At 42.9% G+C, this 14,833-nt stretch overlaps 1 protein-coding gene across 2 annotated transcripts in view; it reads right to left on the bottom strand.

Annotated features, from left to right (window-relative positions):
* Window positions 1-6,515: 6,515 nt before the first annotated feature.
* Window positions 6,516-14,833, bottom strand: part of ENTPD4 (ectonucleoside triphosphate diphosphohydrolase 4) — a 31,502-nt gene continuing 23,184 nt past the window's right edge. For both annotated transcript variants that reach the window (XM_015589247.2, XM_006911756.3), the window contains exons 10-13: window positions 14,358-14,682; window positions 12,548-12,633; window positions 11,494-11,655; window positions 6,516-10,309 (exon numbers count right to left, since the gene is read on the bottom strand). In XM_015589247.2, coding sequence (XP_015444733.1) covers window positions 10,081-10,309; window positions 11,494-11,655; window positions 12,548-12,633; window positions 14,358-14,682 — 802 coding nt within the window. In that variant the 3' untranslated portion in view covers window positions 6,516-10,080. The remainder of the gene's footprint in view (window positions 10,310-11,493; window positions 11,656-12,547; window positions 12,634-14,357; window positions 14,683-14,833) is intronic.

The following is a 14,833-nucleotide window of genomic DNA, read 5'->3' on the forward strand; positions in this document are numbered from 1 at the left end:
ATAATAATAAAATATTTTTTTAAAAAGCCACTCACTATGACTCAACATAAATAACTTCTGGCCATTCAGTCTGTTGATCTGTCTGTCTGTCTATCTATCTATCTATCTATCTATCTATCTATCATCTCAAAATTTTTAAAGTTATAACATATAACCTATATACAGAAAAGTGTCTAAAAGAGAAATATGAGCATAATAAATTAATATAAAGCAAACACCCATACAATTATCATTCAGCTCAAGAATTAGAATATTACTGTCATATTGGAAGCATCTCCACAAACCACAAGCTCTTTCCCAAAACTGCCTCCCTACCCTAAAGGCAAACACTCTCTTTTTTATTGTAATGACTTCTTAGTGTCCGAGGGCCCCAGGGCTCAATGTGGGGATCCCACCCAGGCTCCTGGCTCTAACTACTTCTGGATGCTGCCAACTTCCTGACCTCTGGGGTACTGTTTAGACTCCTGTGTCCAATTCTATGCTTCACCTCACCACTGGGCATATCTGAGTGACAGCGCCACTGTGCTGTGTCCCAAACTACACTCCTGATCCTCTCCCCCACGTCTGCCCACGTCGCAAGGGTAGGGCCATTCTTCCTGTCATCTGACTCTTACACTTTTAACCTCCAGATTCACTCCAGCTTCAGAAAGAACGTTCATGTGTCCCGACCACCTGACATCCAATATCCACACTGCCACTCATCTGGAAGATTACTGGACCCATACAGAGGCTAAGAATGCAGGACTGATTCTTCTCAAGAATGTCCATTTTGCTGTAAGAACACTTAGCTTTTCTCTCTTCATCAGAAACCACTGGGTGCTGTCTAATTGTGTTTTTGGTTTGCAAATCCCAAGACCCTTTGTCACTTATTTCTAGACTCCTGACTTTACGTGCTGAGTTGACACCACTAGCAGTCGAGTTGAAGCTGTGGCTGCTTGTTGTTCAGGTTCACAGAGCGAGCGAGTTGGTGTGGACCCACAGCCGCTAGGTGGCGACATCACTTTCTGTAGCTGGAACACAGTCAGACTCAGCCCCTGATCTGGAAACGCCCCAGACTTGTTTGTCAATGGGGCCCTTGGTCAGGCTCTGAGAGGAAACTATCCAGATGGAATGACTGAGCTGCATCTGGAATCTTATATCCAAAACAAACAAACAAACAAAAATGGTGGGTCTGAAACTTGATTGATGACTGCTTAGATAGAGAGAGAGGGTGACAGAAATCATTTCGAATGACTTCCAGTTTCTGGCTGAGTGGTGCATAGAGAGAGGAGGTATGGGGCATGAAGCGTTCCTATTTGGGCTTGAGTTTAGGATCCTATGGGTCATCTAAGTAACATCTGGTAGGAAACAGAAATAAGGGCCTGCAACTCTCAAGAGGGGTCCGGAAGGAAATGAAAGGCAGAGGGTGGTATCTTGGAGGCGGGAGGTCCTTTCCTAACATTAAACTCAGCATAGGGTAGTGGCCTAGAGTCAGGATTGGCAAACTACTGCTCATGGGCGGGATGGGCCCACCAACCGCATTTTGTAAAGAAAACAAGTTTTATTGGCATAAAGCCACACCCATTCATTTGCATATTACCCATGACTCATTTCACACTATAAGAGCAGAGTGAAGTAAGTTTCAGACAGAAGTCTTATGGTCTGCTAAGCTGAAATATTCATTCTCTGGCTCTTTAGAGAAAATATTTGCTGGCCCCTGGTCTAAAGCAACACTTCTCAGCATTCAGTGTGCACTGTGAGTGACCTGGAGATCTTGTAAAATGAAGACTGTGGTTCAGGTCTTAGACCCGCCCCAAGCTTTGGCACTTCTATGGGGCCGTGGCCACACGGATGCCGCAGGTCCGAGGACCTCGCTTTCCAATCGAAATATAATTTGAGAATACAGGTAATTTAAAAGTTTCTAGTGTCCACATTAAAAAAAGTTAAAAGAAACAGGTCACATTAGTCTAATAACATATTTTATTTAACTTAACATAGCCAAAATATTATCACATCCTATGTAACCAATATAAACAAATTGAGATAGTTTACCTTTTTTTTTTTGTACTAAGTCTTTGAAATCTGGTGTATAGTTTGCACTTACAGCCCATCAGAACTAGGACTGGTCACATGTGGCTGGTGGCTGCCAAACTAAACAGTGCAGCTCTAGGGTACAGGCTGGGGCCAGGCTGCGAGCCCCACCACTTACCAGCTATGCAGCTGTGGGCAAGTTATAGAACCTCTGCGTGTCTGTTTCTCCACCTATACGACGAAGATAATGAATAAACCACCTTATGATATTGTCTTCAGGATTCTACAAGTTAATAAAGTACTTAGAACAGCCCGCCTGGCACCTCAAAGGCCATGATTATGCTATCATGTTGATTCTTCATGAGAAGCACTTTCTTTCCTTCCGATAAAGGAAGCCTGCTTCCTGCACCCAGGCCCCAGAGTGGAGCTAAGCCTGCTCTTTAGTCCTCAGCCCACTGTTACCCCTTCCTTCAAAGACCTTTTCTTATGTTCCACAAATATTATTGAGCCTTTGCTGCGTATCAGACCCTATGCCAGGCACTGGAGAGACAACATGGAAACAAGCGAAAACTCCTGTCCCGGCGGATTACATTCTAGTAGAGAGAGTTACAAGGAACACAGTGAATACACTGCATGCTAAAAGGAGGTAGTTACCATGAGGAAAAAGCTGAAACAGGGTAAGAGGGAGGGGTAGGAGCTTAAGTAGGTGTTTTCAGTTTTAAGAAGGCGGCCAGCTGGGCCTCAATGCGAGAGAAAGCCATTGAAATTCCGAGGCCAGCGGGGCTGGAGCAGAGTGAGTAGGGGAGAGAAATTTGAGGAGGTCGGAGAGGGTGGAGGCATACTGTGTATGCCTGATAGGCCATTATAAAGATTTTGGTTCTTCTTTGAGTGATGTGTAGGTTGGTGTGGTCTGATTTAGGGTTTTCAAGGCTGCCATGTTGAAGATACCAGGTGGAGGTGTTGGTGGTGGAAGGGTAACCAGCCGCGCCCACTGGCTGTGAGCTGAGGGCTTTGCTGGGATGTGAAGCTTTCAGCACTAAAACCAGGAAGGACTCGGGCAAATGGGTACAGTTGGTCAGCCTAAAACAAGGAGACCAGTTTTATCTTTTGTTCCCCTTTCATAACCAATTAGTATCCCCCATATAGTCAAAATATGCATATCCTCAGGACCTACAGTGTTGTGTGCTTTACTCTTACATAAATGATGTTAAGCTACAAATTTCATTTCTTTGTTAAAGATTCAACATTCCTTTTAAAATTCATTGTCTCTTACATTGTCTCCATAGCATGCATCTGCTACCTTCTGCCCATCCAAGAGCTGCTTGCCTCCAGCAACACCGTGACTCAAGTAGCACGGTGGAGAGCATCCTTCTGTAGTCCCCTTATGGACCCAGGTGGGCATTTCTCTGGGGAGCACTAGCTCTTGGACACGCTCACAGCTAAAGTGCTGCCAGCTTGCTTTCCAGGGTGCCCGCAGTTCACCACCACAGCAATACCTAAGAGACTGTCTCTACGTCATTGTCAACACTTTAAGTTTGGCAATTCTGAGGGGCATAACATAGAGGCTCTTTCATTTCATTTGCTTTTCTCCAGCCCACTCAGTTTCTCTCTTCTCGTTAATCATTTGGGCCTGTGCTTCTGTGCATCACCTATCAATAGCCTTTTTCTTTCGATTTCTTTTTTCTTGTTGATTTTCAAGAAACCTCATATAGATGGATATATTAATCCCTGTTCTCAATCTGCCATGTTAGCTTTGACTGTGATGGCTTTCAAACAAAAATCCTTACTTTTGATGTAGCTAAATCTATCCTATTCCCTCTTACAATTTTGAGTGAATAAAATTCTGAAACTATGCTTAGGATAAGTTCAATATACAGAAATTATTTTCTCTACTATGGGCTTTGAAAAACATCCATCTTACTTTGCCCATACTCATCACTAATTCTGGGGTTTCTTTTTCCTTTTTCTTTTTTTCAAGATTAGGTTAAGAAGAAAGAAAACCACTTGAGGTAAGTTAGGTCCTCCTAGGCTTTCTAAACATAGCTTTAAAATGTAATGATCCCTAAACATACTTAATGGTGGGAGGGATGAAGGGGACAGATGACTGAGACAGGCCTGGAATTCAGTTTCGCCCTTCACATCATATTGTACGTGGTTTCGAAATTGCACAAAACTCTGCCACCCGGAAAGAAGACTGAAAATAAAAAAATGTATAAAATAGTTGTTTTATGAACCCTAGAAACCTAGAGCTGATTTGAGAAAGAAACTAGATTTTGATTACTATAAAGATTTATGAAGTACTATATGCTACAAAGTGTTTCTTTATTGGATTAGTTGTAAATATAGAAATACAGAAAGCAAACACGTCATGATCCATGTTCAAGAAGGTTCAGGGCTGGAACAGATATACCGATGGACAACAGAATCACAGAAGGTTGAAAAGAATTTGAAAATGTAATTTGAACATTATGGAGAACAGCCAGGAAATTCCAGAAAATTCTCTTGTGCTGTCACGACCCAAATAAAGGATGTTACAGGCTGAGTGGAGCCCACAGAACATATGAGTCTCAATCTTTTTGAATCTGTAATCTGGTTTTAAACAAAGCTTGTGCCAGGTGGGAAAACAGAATCTTTGGAGGAGAAAGTACTGAGTCTGGTTCCTGGAGTTTGTCATATAATCACAGGCAAGGAGTTTGATTCACGTTCCCCAAAATGCCTGCTTCAAACTGATTGTCATGAAGAAAAAGAAAGGTGAAATGTGGTATTAAAACTACTAGCCTATGAGAAAAGTAAGAAGAGCCAGCATGGGGACTTTCTAGAATTAACACAATGAAAGAGTAAGTCCCACACTGCGAGTTAGAAAGACAATTCTTTGTCTTCCAATGACCTGGCCACAAACTAACTTTTCCCCTTCTCCTTCTTTTAGGAGAAAAAAAAAAAATCTCCTTTCCCTCCATTTAACTGAGTTTATGTATTGAAACAAGAAGGCTGTCTTTTGTGCCTATCTCCATTACGTTCTGTGAGGAGCTTTCAGTATTTTTTTCAGAGCAGAAACCCTTCTTAAGGCCAGGTTTCTTATTTGGGCTACTTGTTTGGGTCTCTTACACACGACAGGCTGTTGACAGAAACCTTTAAGTGGCCGTGAAGTCTGGAGCCCAGAAGCAATTCACCTGTCAAACAGGATCAAGGGTGAAGGGCACAGATAGAAGGCCAAGTGGCCCCGTCTTTCCCCGCGGCAGGACTGTCAACCTTAATGGATGTATTAATAGAAAGAGGCAATGCCGCACTGGGGAGGGGAACAAACCTTGCTGAAAACAAATGGAAACACCTCAACAGATCAATGCTTCTTTTAAGAGGGGGCTGGATCACAGGCTGAGGCAATCAGGCCCTCCCAGACAAGCTGGGGTGGCGAGGACACTTAAGGTATTTCATCCTGACACCAAAGCTCCAGGCAAATCGCAGAACCTGCCAAGTCGGGCTATAGGATTAAAGGTCGCCCCTCTGTCTTTTGAGGACCTTTACATAAGAAGAAGTCTGACTCTGTGCCCCCAGACCAGTGAGTGCCACAAGCCCCTCTGTGCAACCATTAGCATAACAGGAGCTTAAAAAAAAAAAAAAAAAAAGATCCACTGGGGCATTCCAGATTTATGGGACGAATGGAATGGAAACAGATGACAGACAAAAAACCCGAACCATCGTCCTTCAGATCTGTTAACACGGGTAGCCATTAGAAACAGCCACGTACTTCCCTTCCATCGAGTGGAATAAAATTTAGACATCTTTAGATGCCTTGGATGTTTTCATGTAAATACCACTCCAGCACAAAGACCTGTATTTATTGCACCGCCTCAAAATTCCTCAAGCAAGCTCTCTTCGAACGCTACTATCCGGCTGCCTGCTGTCCGGGGCACGGAGCTCACGCCGCGCTCTGCACGCCCACCTTGTCCGCCTGCCTCTCTCCTCTCGTCACGCATGGTTTAGGCCTTTATTTTTGTTGTTGACAGCTGGTCCCCTTCCCTACCCATCTGTCTGGATCAACTATTTTCAGGTTATGGCTCAGGCCCACCTCCCTCCTCCAGGAAAACCTCTATTTATATATTCTCAAATAGCTGAAAAAGAGCTCTAGCTTCTAAGAGTTATTATTAACATTAAAAATGTGGTTCATATTTCTCTGGAAATAAGCCAATGGCTTAAGTTTAGATTGAATTGCGAAATGGTATAAGGTCAGAATTTGTTTTTAGTATTTAGAAAATACCTAAAACTTGGTCAGTTTCATTTTTTCTTGTCTATACGCATAGGTAGTAGGTATTTGAAAATCAAATTATAAACGCTTGTCCTGGTATGGCCTTTATTGCTGGTGAATGGCTTATGCTACACATCTTGGTAAATACTTCTCCTTGTGGAAATAGTCGGCTTCTGGGCCGCAGGACGCAGACTTCTCCCTCTGCAACAGATAGAATAGCGCTTCACCACATGCACCTCGGACACAGCAACCACACAGAGTGTGTAGTCAGACTCTGACAATTTATTTTACTGAATTTAGATTCAAGTTCAACTAAGCATTGTAACAGATAAGAAGACTCAAAACATCAGGAAAAAAAATCTATTTAAACCACAAGAAAGCAAGGTCACACAAGTTGATGGGTCATCGATGGGTCATCAATGAACTCTTCATTTTGATTCTCAACACCCATTGGTGTGTGTGACAGTGGGAGGCTGCCAAGTATAAAAAGTGATATGACACCACCACGATCCCCCCCAAATAATTATTCTTACCTTGAATGGAGAAAACATCATTTAAATAAAAACACATTTAAAGACACTCCTTTAGTTTTTGTAATTCCTAACTGTAAAGTATAATCTTAGTAATAGAACAAAGAATTCTCCTTGATTGGTTACATCATTTATTATTGAAAGGGAAAATCGAGATCATAAAAAGACAAAACAACAAAATAGAAATAAATAACAAAATAATTTACTTATAGGTAGTTTTGCTGCATTGCACATTACCACGCAAAATTTTTCTAAAGGTGAAAGAAAACAAACTTGGAAAACACATTTGCCTTTTTGAGTTTCTTGCTAAGTGATGCATGCTCCTTATAAGGAAAACTATTCTATGTAGGCCTGAGTTTCAAATTTAAATATCTGTTAATCCAGAGCTTGCCAACCTGAGAGCACGGGTATAGACAGTGAGTGGTGAACAAATGTTCTTCCCAGCCTCCAGGGCGGCCAGGATGAGCCAGGAGCTGCCTCTTCAGCTCACCCCCAGGTTGGGGAGCGCTGCCTAAACCCAGCAGTTTAGGGTGAAGATATGCAAAACCCACTGTACAAAACAGTCTGTCCTTTTACTGTGATTTCCTTAAATGGACTGTAAAACCTTTGAGAACATCCTCTGGAGGTTAAAAACGGAGCAGCACACAATATGACGAGGAACAGGAGCGTTTACTGTACTGTGCTTCTGCCAAGATCGAACAGAACGTTCAACCTGCAACGAGGCTTTTAGCAAGTTCCCACCAGTCCAATTTCCTCTGCTTTCTATTACACGAATTCAGAGTTTACGGCCTACTTGGCCAGACCTTAATTGACATTAGTTCTTCTCCTGAATTAAGCTCCTCCCTGGCTTGCCTCTCACCCCAGCCACCTCTGCGCCACTGAGAGAAAGCGCCACTGTCCTCTCTCCTGTGACACAGGGTGGTGAAAAACTACGCAAGGTCTTCTCGTGACCGCAGACGTCTGAGCACAAGGCTCGCAGTGAGTCCTCTCGAACAGCACTTTTTAAATTTGGGGATCATGTTTCCTGGTTTATTGGAAAACTGATCTTGAAAGTAATCTAGAGGAAAAGTTAAAAAGTGAAATTCTGGTGCATAAACAAATATTTTAAGATTGAAGTTTGGTCACCTCTCTTGGCCATCTTTTTGTGCCCACAAATGATAACCATCTTCCTGAATTAAGAGGATGCTACTGTGATATCCTTTCTTGAATGTGACTGTTTGCGTAGGGGTCAGCAAATGTCTTCTGTAAAGGGAAATTTTGTAAATATTTTACCTTCCACAGGCCATATCGTCTCTGTTGCATATTCATTATTTTTTTGTCTTTACCCTTGAAGAACTGAAGCAGCATTCTGAGCTCAAGGTCTTCTGGGTTTTCCCCATGGGCCACAGCCTGCCGAGCCCTTCTCCGGGGAGTTCTTCGGCAGGGGAGCACGGCACTGACCTGTGCAAAGTCTAAGGCTGCGTGGGCCTTGGAACCCTAACTTGGGGATTTCTTTTGGAGAGTGAGGTGGGTCCTTGCAGAGGGGTCCTTATGCCAGGCATAAAGCAGAACAACTCTGTCTCTCCTCTGCTGCCTGAACGGCACAGAGCTGGCACCCTTTATCCAAAAAGTGGCCATTTACAGTATGAAGTCTTAATTAAGACCTATTTAAATCTGTGCTCATGCTGGCTTATCCTTGATTTTCAAGGCAAAATCACATACTCTAGGCGCCTGAAAAACTTCAATCTATAGGTTAGGGCCTTACTATTCCAAACGGTTGGTGGGAGAAAAGCTAAAGTATAAACTTACTTCTTCTTGACCACTAAAGCCATCTATAGTCTACAGGGTGAAACCATCTAAGAATTCGAGAAGCACACCAGCTCACTCTACTCCCGGCGTATCTACGCCACAGCTGGTGTGTGGCTGGGTCTGGATAAGAAAGTGTTTGCCAAGGGACCAGGGACTTAATATCAGGAGACCAGCACTTAGAAGCTGGCTCTTTCACAGGGACATTTATCTCCATCATCTCTGAAACAACTCTCTCCACATTAGACACTGTAACACCACACGGCTCCTCACACCTTCTGAATATTTGAGAGGCAAATATTCTACCAATGATTTTTTCATTGGTATTATTATATTCACTTTGAAGAGCACAGAATAGGATAATTTGCATTTCTTTCATAAATTTGTAATCTTTTTTAAATCATTGATATATAGTATACCATGGTTTTAAGTAGGCAATAGGATAAAAATCCAACTTTTCCCCCTAAGTTAAAGAAGGGCTTCAGAATCGGAAGTCTTTCTCTAATGAATAATTTCTGAAATAGGAGCGAAGGGTTCTCGAAATATAACTTTGCTACCAGCTAGACGAATTTAATTGTTCTGGAGTTAAGAGACTGTGTGTGTGTGTGAGTGCGTGCGTGTGTACACCCACACACGCACACACGTACACACATATGCACACGCACAAAAAGAACTTCACCTAAAAAACTATGTATGAGAATTCCCAAGAAAGTAATTACCTGTGTCAGGAAAAGATAATGATAATGGGGAGCTTTCTAAATAAAATGAAACGAAACAGTAAATTCTGAAGCATGTGTTTTGAAAGAACATTATTCCCTCATTCTCTTTCATTAGCATTTTACACGCGCGCGCGCACACAGCACTCTTAGTCGTTATTTCACATTTTTCAGGTCTCTTCACTATTGATTTTTTAAAAAGTTACCTCCTGGTAACTATTTTTTCTCTATTTTAGGTATTATATTTCTCTATTTTGGATATAAACAATTTTGATTTTTTAGACCTGCAAAGAAAACATATAGTGACAGATCTGAACAATAAATAAAAACTAAACGTCACTCTCATTAGGTTCGGGCTTTCAAGATAGAGGGAAAAAAAGCATTTTAACTTCAGTCAGTGAGTTTTTGGTTCTGGAGAACTATCACTCTTCAGTCCAATGTCTGATAAATGACCTCTTTGCTTTTTTTTTTTCCTCCAATATCAAAGTGCATCTGTTTAAAATTAAACAAACCTTAAAGAAAAACCGAAAAGCTTAGGAATTTTTGGCAGATATTCTATGCAGCAAAAATGAAGTGATTTTCCTTTTTTCTTACTCCTCAACTTAAAGCTGTATACAAAACGGGGCCAAATACAATATTGCCAGGATGGCAGAGTTTACAAATAATGGATTTTGTTTCTGTTTCAAGGAACAAAAAGGGAAAGGAAAAATAAAACCAAATGAGAATAAAGAGGAGAAACCCTGAGGCAAAAATGGCTTTTCCGTTAGAAAGTCTTCCTGGGCTCTCTCACTCTGCTTCACAGGGTACCCGCCATCTTCTGGGCCGGAAGGCCCTCCTCCAGCCAGAGGGTGGCGGCCGAACCACTGCGCAGTGTCCACCTGTGAATGCGTCGGAGCCGCAGCAGGTAGAGGAGGATGGAGAGCAGGACCACCAGGAAGCAGCCGGAGAACAGGTAGTGATTGTAGACAAAGGAGAAGCCCCGCCAGTGAGCGTGACTGGCCCGGAAGGTCTCCTGCTGGATATCTCTGCCCACGTGGAAACACAAACAAACAAACAAACCTAATGAGAGGGGACAGAGAACTAATCTGGCAAGGAATGTGACATAACAGTCTATTCACCGGATATGGGCTGGAGAAACCTGGGTTTCTGCAGACAAAAACTGTCACCTTGTCTTTGAGACTCAGTTAACTTATCTCTGAAATGTAAGAGAATATGGCCTAACAGAGGGCCGTTTTAAGTATCGACAAGATAACGTGTTTTCATAAGTCTATATATAGCAGTTACCATCATAATTTGGGTAACAAAAATCAGAGAATTTAGAACTGTGAGGGTTTCACTAATACATGGAAGCTGATGTGGGATCAAACCACGTTTGTGATCAGGAATCCCCATGACTCACAATTTTTGCAGTTAACAAAGCTACTGGGAGATGGTAAAATAAATGAGGAGGGGAAAAAAACCAAAAAAGCTAAGACCACATTCATTTACCAGTAAACCAGGGTTCTGACGTGGGGGTCAACTGACAGCCAGGTCTGTGAACTTGAAGGGGAAAATGCACCAATCTGACTGCAATGTAGTTTTTCTGTCGAACATGCATGTGGACAACAAACTACTGTAGTAGCAGCAGCACTTGTGACTTTGTTCCTAGTGAAACTCACAGATTTTTTTATATCACACTGTGGTGTTTTGTAAATGCCTCAAAATATCAACACCCACCACTCCACTGAAATCACAGAAGGTACTAGTTCTGCTGCCAGATATTGTTATTTCGTGTGTTAATAAAGAACGTAGATTACTATATCCCATAGATTACTATATTTGTTTTCTGTAATATTTTCATAAATATGTTTCAATACATTGCTTTCCACAGTAAACTACGTATTAGAATTAAAAACAACATTTTGAGAAGGGGTCCAAGGCCGTAAAGGTTAAGAACCCTGGAATAAACCCTTCTGTGCAGGGCTTAGGGAGCAGACAGTTGAAAATCATCAAGCCTTTTGTGCAGCATGTGATGGGATGGGAAGGGTGGGAAGGAAGGCGGCTCTGGGGAGGGAAGAGCGAAGTTGAACTTCACTGACTCCGCAGTCTGCGCATGGCCAGCGCCAACAGCAGTACCCGAGACATCCGCACACCATGGCTGCCATGACGCATCATAACTGCAGAAAACGATCTTTCGTTTGATTCTCGTTGACCAAATTCACGGCCATACCTTAAGGGCAAAAAGCGGGTCCTGTAAAGGATTGCTCCGAGGGTCCATTGAACCTCCTTGTCATAAACTTGCAAGGCTGTCTTTAAATTTTTATAGTTGACAGGAAATGAAAAGCCCCTGTGAAACACCTCAAACATCCAGGCAGATTTGAAGCACTGATACCTACAAACACCAAGCACAAACAGAAGTGGGGCTGATTCATTTGTCAAAATGAACTGCACACAGAGACAGCCTTCCCTTCTGTGACCAACATGGTGCAAAGGCTTCACGAGGCCAGTGCTGAGCAGCCACACCAACCTCATGCATTTTAAGCTGATTTACTTGGTTTATGCCCCGTGTCCCACAATATGACAGTTAACCTGTCAAAATCAATCAGCTCACGAACTTGGTCTCAGTGTAACTTAATATGTTGCCATGACAGATTTTTTCCTCAGACATTTTATCTTTTTCTCATTCAATCAATACTGAACAAGTTTCAACTTCTTAGGACCGCAGTTTCTTTATTATAAAATGAGAAGATAGGGGGGTCCTTTTCAGCTCTGATATTCTATGATTCTAAATATTTATCAGAGGCTTATTTGCAAAACACTGGGTAGCCAAGTAATAAGATATAATAACAAATAAGATAGTCAATACACTTATGACATAATGAATGAGAATTTTTAAAAAGCAACAAGTAACTATAAACAAAGTAGAATATGATAAACACCACTAGAGAGACACAATGAGTGCCCTGGAGACTCAAAAGGATGGAGTCTGGCTAAAAGGGCAGAGGAAGGCTTGAAAGCGTCTGACCTGACTCTAATGTCTGGGCAGGACTTCAACAAGCAAAGAATAAACAGGGGAATTCCAGGAGGAAAAAAACAGCGAAATTGAGCAAAAATATGTTTTGAACAAGAATTTGTGATCCCGATTGCAAGGAGCCCAGGGTAGATGAAGAAGAGTGACTGATGAGGACAAAAAGGCAGGCCGGGCCAGGGTGTGGCAAGCCAGGGGCCAGTAGTGAATGCGCGGTCTCTTAAAAATGCCCTGGACTTGGCTGTCCACTACTCACTTTAGCCTGTGGAGGTCAGCGTGAGAGGCATACAGTCCTCGGTCAAAGCGCTCCCGTAAGATTGACCACTTTGTTGCACAATAATCCTGAAAGAAATTTCACCCAAAATAAATCATTAGTAACTGTTTATTAAACATTTTTTTCATTTTAAAAGAGGTTTACCGAATTCATATTCATGACAAACATATCCTTCCAATTAGGAAACGCAAGCTTAACTTACGTGTGTGGCCCAAAAAGACAAGACATACACTCAGTGAATATCTGCTGATTAGCAAAGACAATGCTTGTTCTTTGTCTTTAAATTCTGCCAGTTATTGTTAAAGAGAATTTCACTGCCCACAACCAACTTCTTCGAGATGGCTTATTTTCTCCCTCGTGACTGTGTGTGACAGGCATAAACTTTTGGAAAAGTGAAGTGGTACACTAGCTAGTTCAGACTGAGTACCTACATCTGTGGTGACACATGCGAAGTTCTGGGAACACAAGGACAGTTACAAAAGGCTCTGTCTTTGCGGGGTGCCACCTCTTCCTGAAGTTATTTGTAATAACATTAATAACTAGCATTTACTGAGCACTGTACAAGAGCCTTTCTAAATATAACACTTTAATACTTAAAACGACTCCTCGACATGGCTATTAGTCTAACGTCTACTTAAAAGATGGAGAAACTGAGGCTCAGAGAGGCAGTGAAACTTGCAACAGGGAACAGAGAGAACAGCACTCACTCATCCTGGGGTAAGAGGGTGAGGACAGGTATTTCGGGCAGTGGAAATGATCGAAGGTGAGACGGCAAGTAGCACAGATGTGAAGGAAATGAACAGTATAAAGTGCTAGGTGGGGAGACAAGGCTACAGGGTGGGGATGACATGCTAAGGGATTTGAAATTCATCCTGGAGCAAAAGGAAGCTGATGAAGATTTTATACAGGAGAGCAGGTGACTACACCTGTGTTTAGACAACACTCTGGGAACGGCTGGAAGATGAATAATGGAGGAAGACCAGATGCAAAGATCAGCTGGGAGGCTCCTGCAATAGTGCAGGTGACAGAAAGGGGCCTGGACTAGGACAGGAGTAGGTCAGAAAGTAGGGAGGGGTTTGAGAAATATCTGCGCTATCAATGTGCTTGATGACTGATTATACGGGGGTGTCCTGCGAGGGATGGAGTGACAGGGAGAAGGCTGTAACTCCTGGATTTCAGGGAGGGGGACCGGATGGTTAATGATGCCTTTAACTGGACGACAGAACAGGAACAGAGCGGGGAGAAAACGGTGGATGTGTTTGGAGCTGTGACATCTAGTAGGCACTGCGAAGGGGTCAGGACTGCAGCCTCCTCTTGAGAGGAAGCAGCAATCCATGAGCATGGGTGGGACCATCCGAGACCTTGAAGGTCAGAAAGCCAAGAGCGGAAGTCTGGTATCACCAAGGTTTAAGGGGCTTGAAGGGGGGAACCTTTGAAAGAGTCTAAGAAACTGTCAGAAAGGCAAGGAGAACAGAAGAACAGGAGTCCTGGAGTACTGTCAGATAATAATTCTGACGGTAATATATAAAATAATCTGGAGGCCACCAATGACCAGAGAAGTTTACGGAATGGTGGGCAGAAACCGGCTCACAAGAGCCTTTTGCTTCTGCTGTGACTACTTCTCTTGCCCGGCCATGGGAACAGGATTCCCAGCGTCCTGCACGAGCACCTCCACCCTCCACCTTCCCCTTTTCCTTGACCGGAGCCTCCAAAAGTGTGGGCAGGACATGACCTGCCACTGTCCACATCAGTCTCTCAAAAGCACACAGGAGGTGGTTTCTTTGAAGGTTACCTTTGCAGCTTTAGTAAACGCAGCAGCGTTGTAATCTCCACCCATTCGCAACACATCTTCAGTGCAATAGTAGAATTCAGAAAAGCCATAGAATTCACTGTTCTGGAAGTGAATTGGGGGCTGGTAGACTCCATTGAGGGAAGTCTGCGTCTCATTTGTTTTGTTCATGAAAGGCTGGAGGGTCTCTCGACACAGGTCAAAGTCTCCTGTTCCCCGGAGGTACATGGTCTGTCCATTTTGCTGGATTTCATCTTTAATGTCCAGGGGTAAGCAGGGGTCCAGGTATGGAGTATCAGGAGCCAGACCAGTCTGCTTACCTAGCAGCCTACGGGACAAAGAGAAACTTAATCATGTGACTGACAGAAAATTGTGTTCTGAAGGAGTGGCTGCAAGTCAGTGCCTCTCAAAACGTGTTCTGTAGAACATGAGCCCTACAAGGTATTCTGTGGGAATAAAGAAGGGTTCCAGGATCATTA

The sequence above is a fragment of the Pteropus alecto genome, unplaced genomic scaffold (genome assembly GCF_000325575.1).
Source record: "Pteropus alecto unplaced genomic scaffold, ASM32557v1 scaffold394, whole genome shotgun sequence".
In the NCBI taxonomy this organism is placed as follows: domain Eukaryota; kingdom Metazoa; phylum Chordata; class Mammalia; order Chiroptera; family Pteropodidae; genus Pteropus; species Pteropus alecto.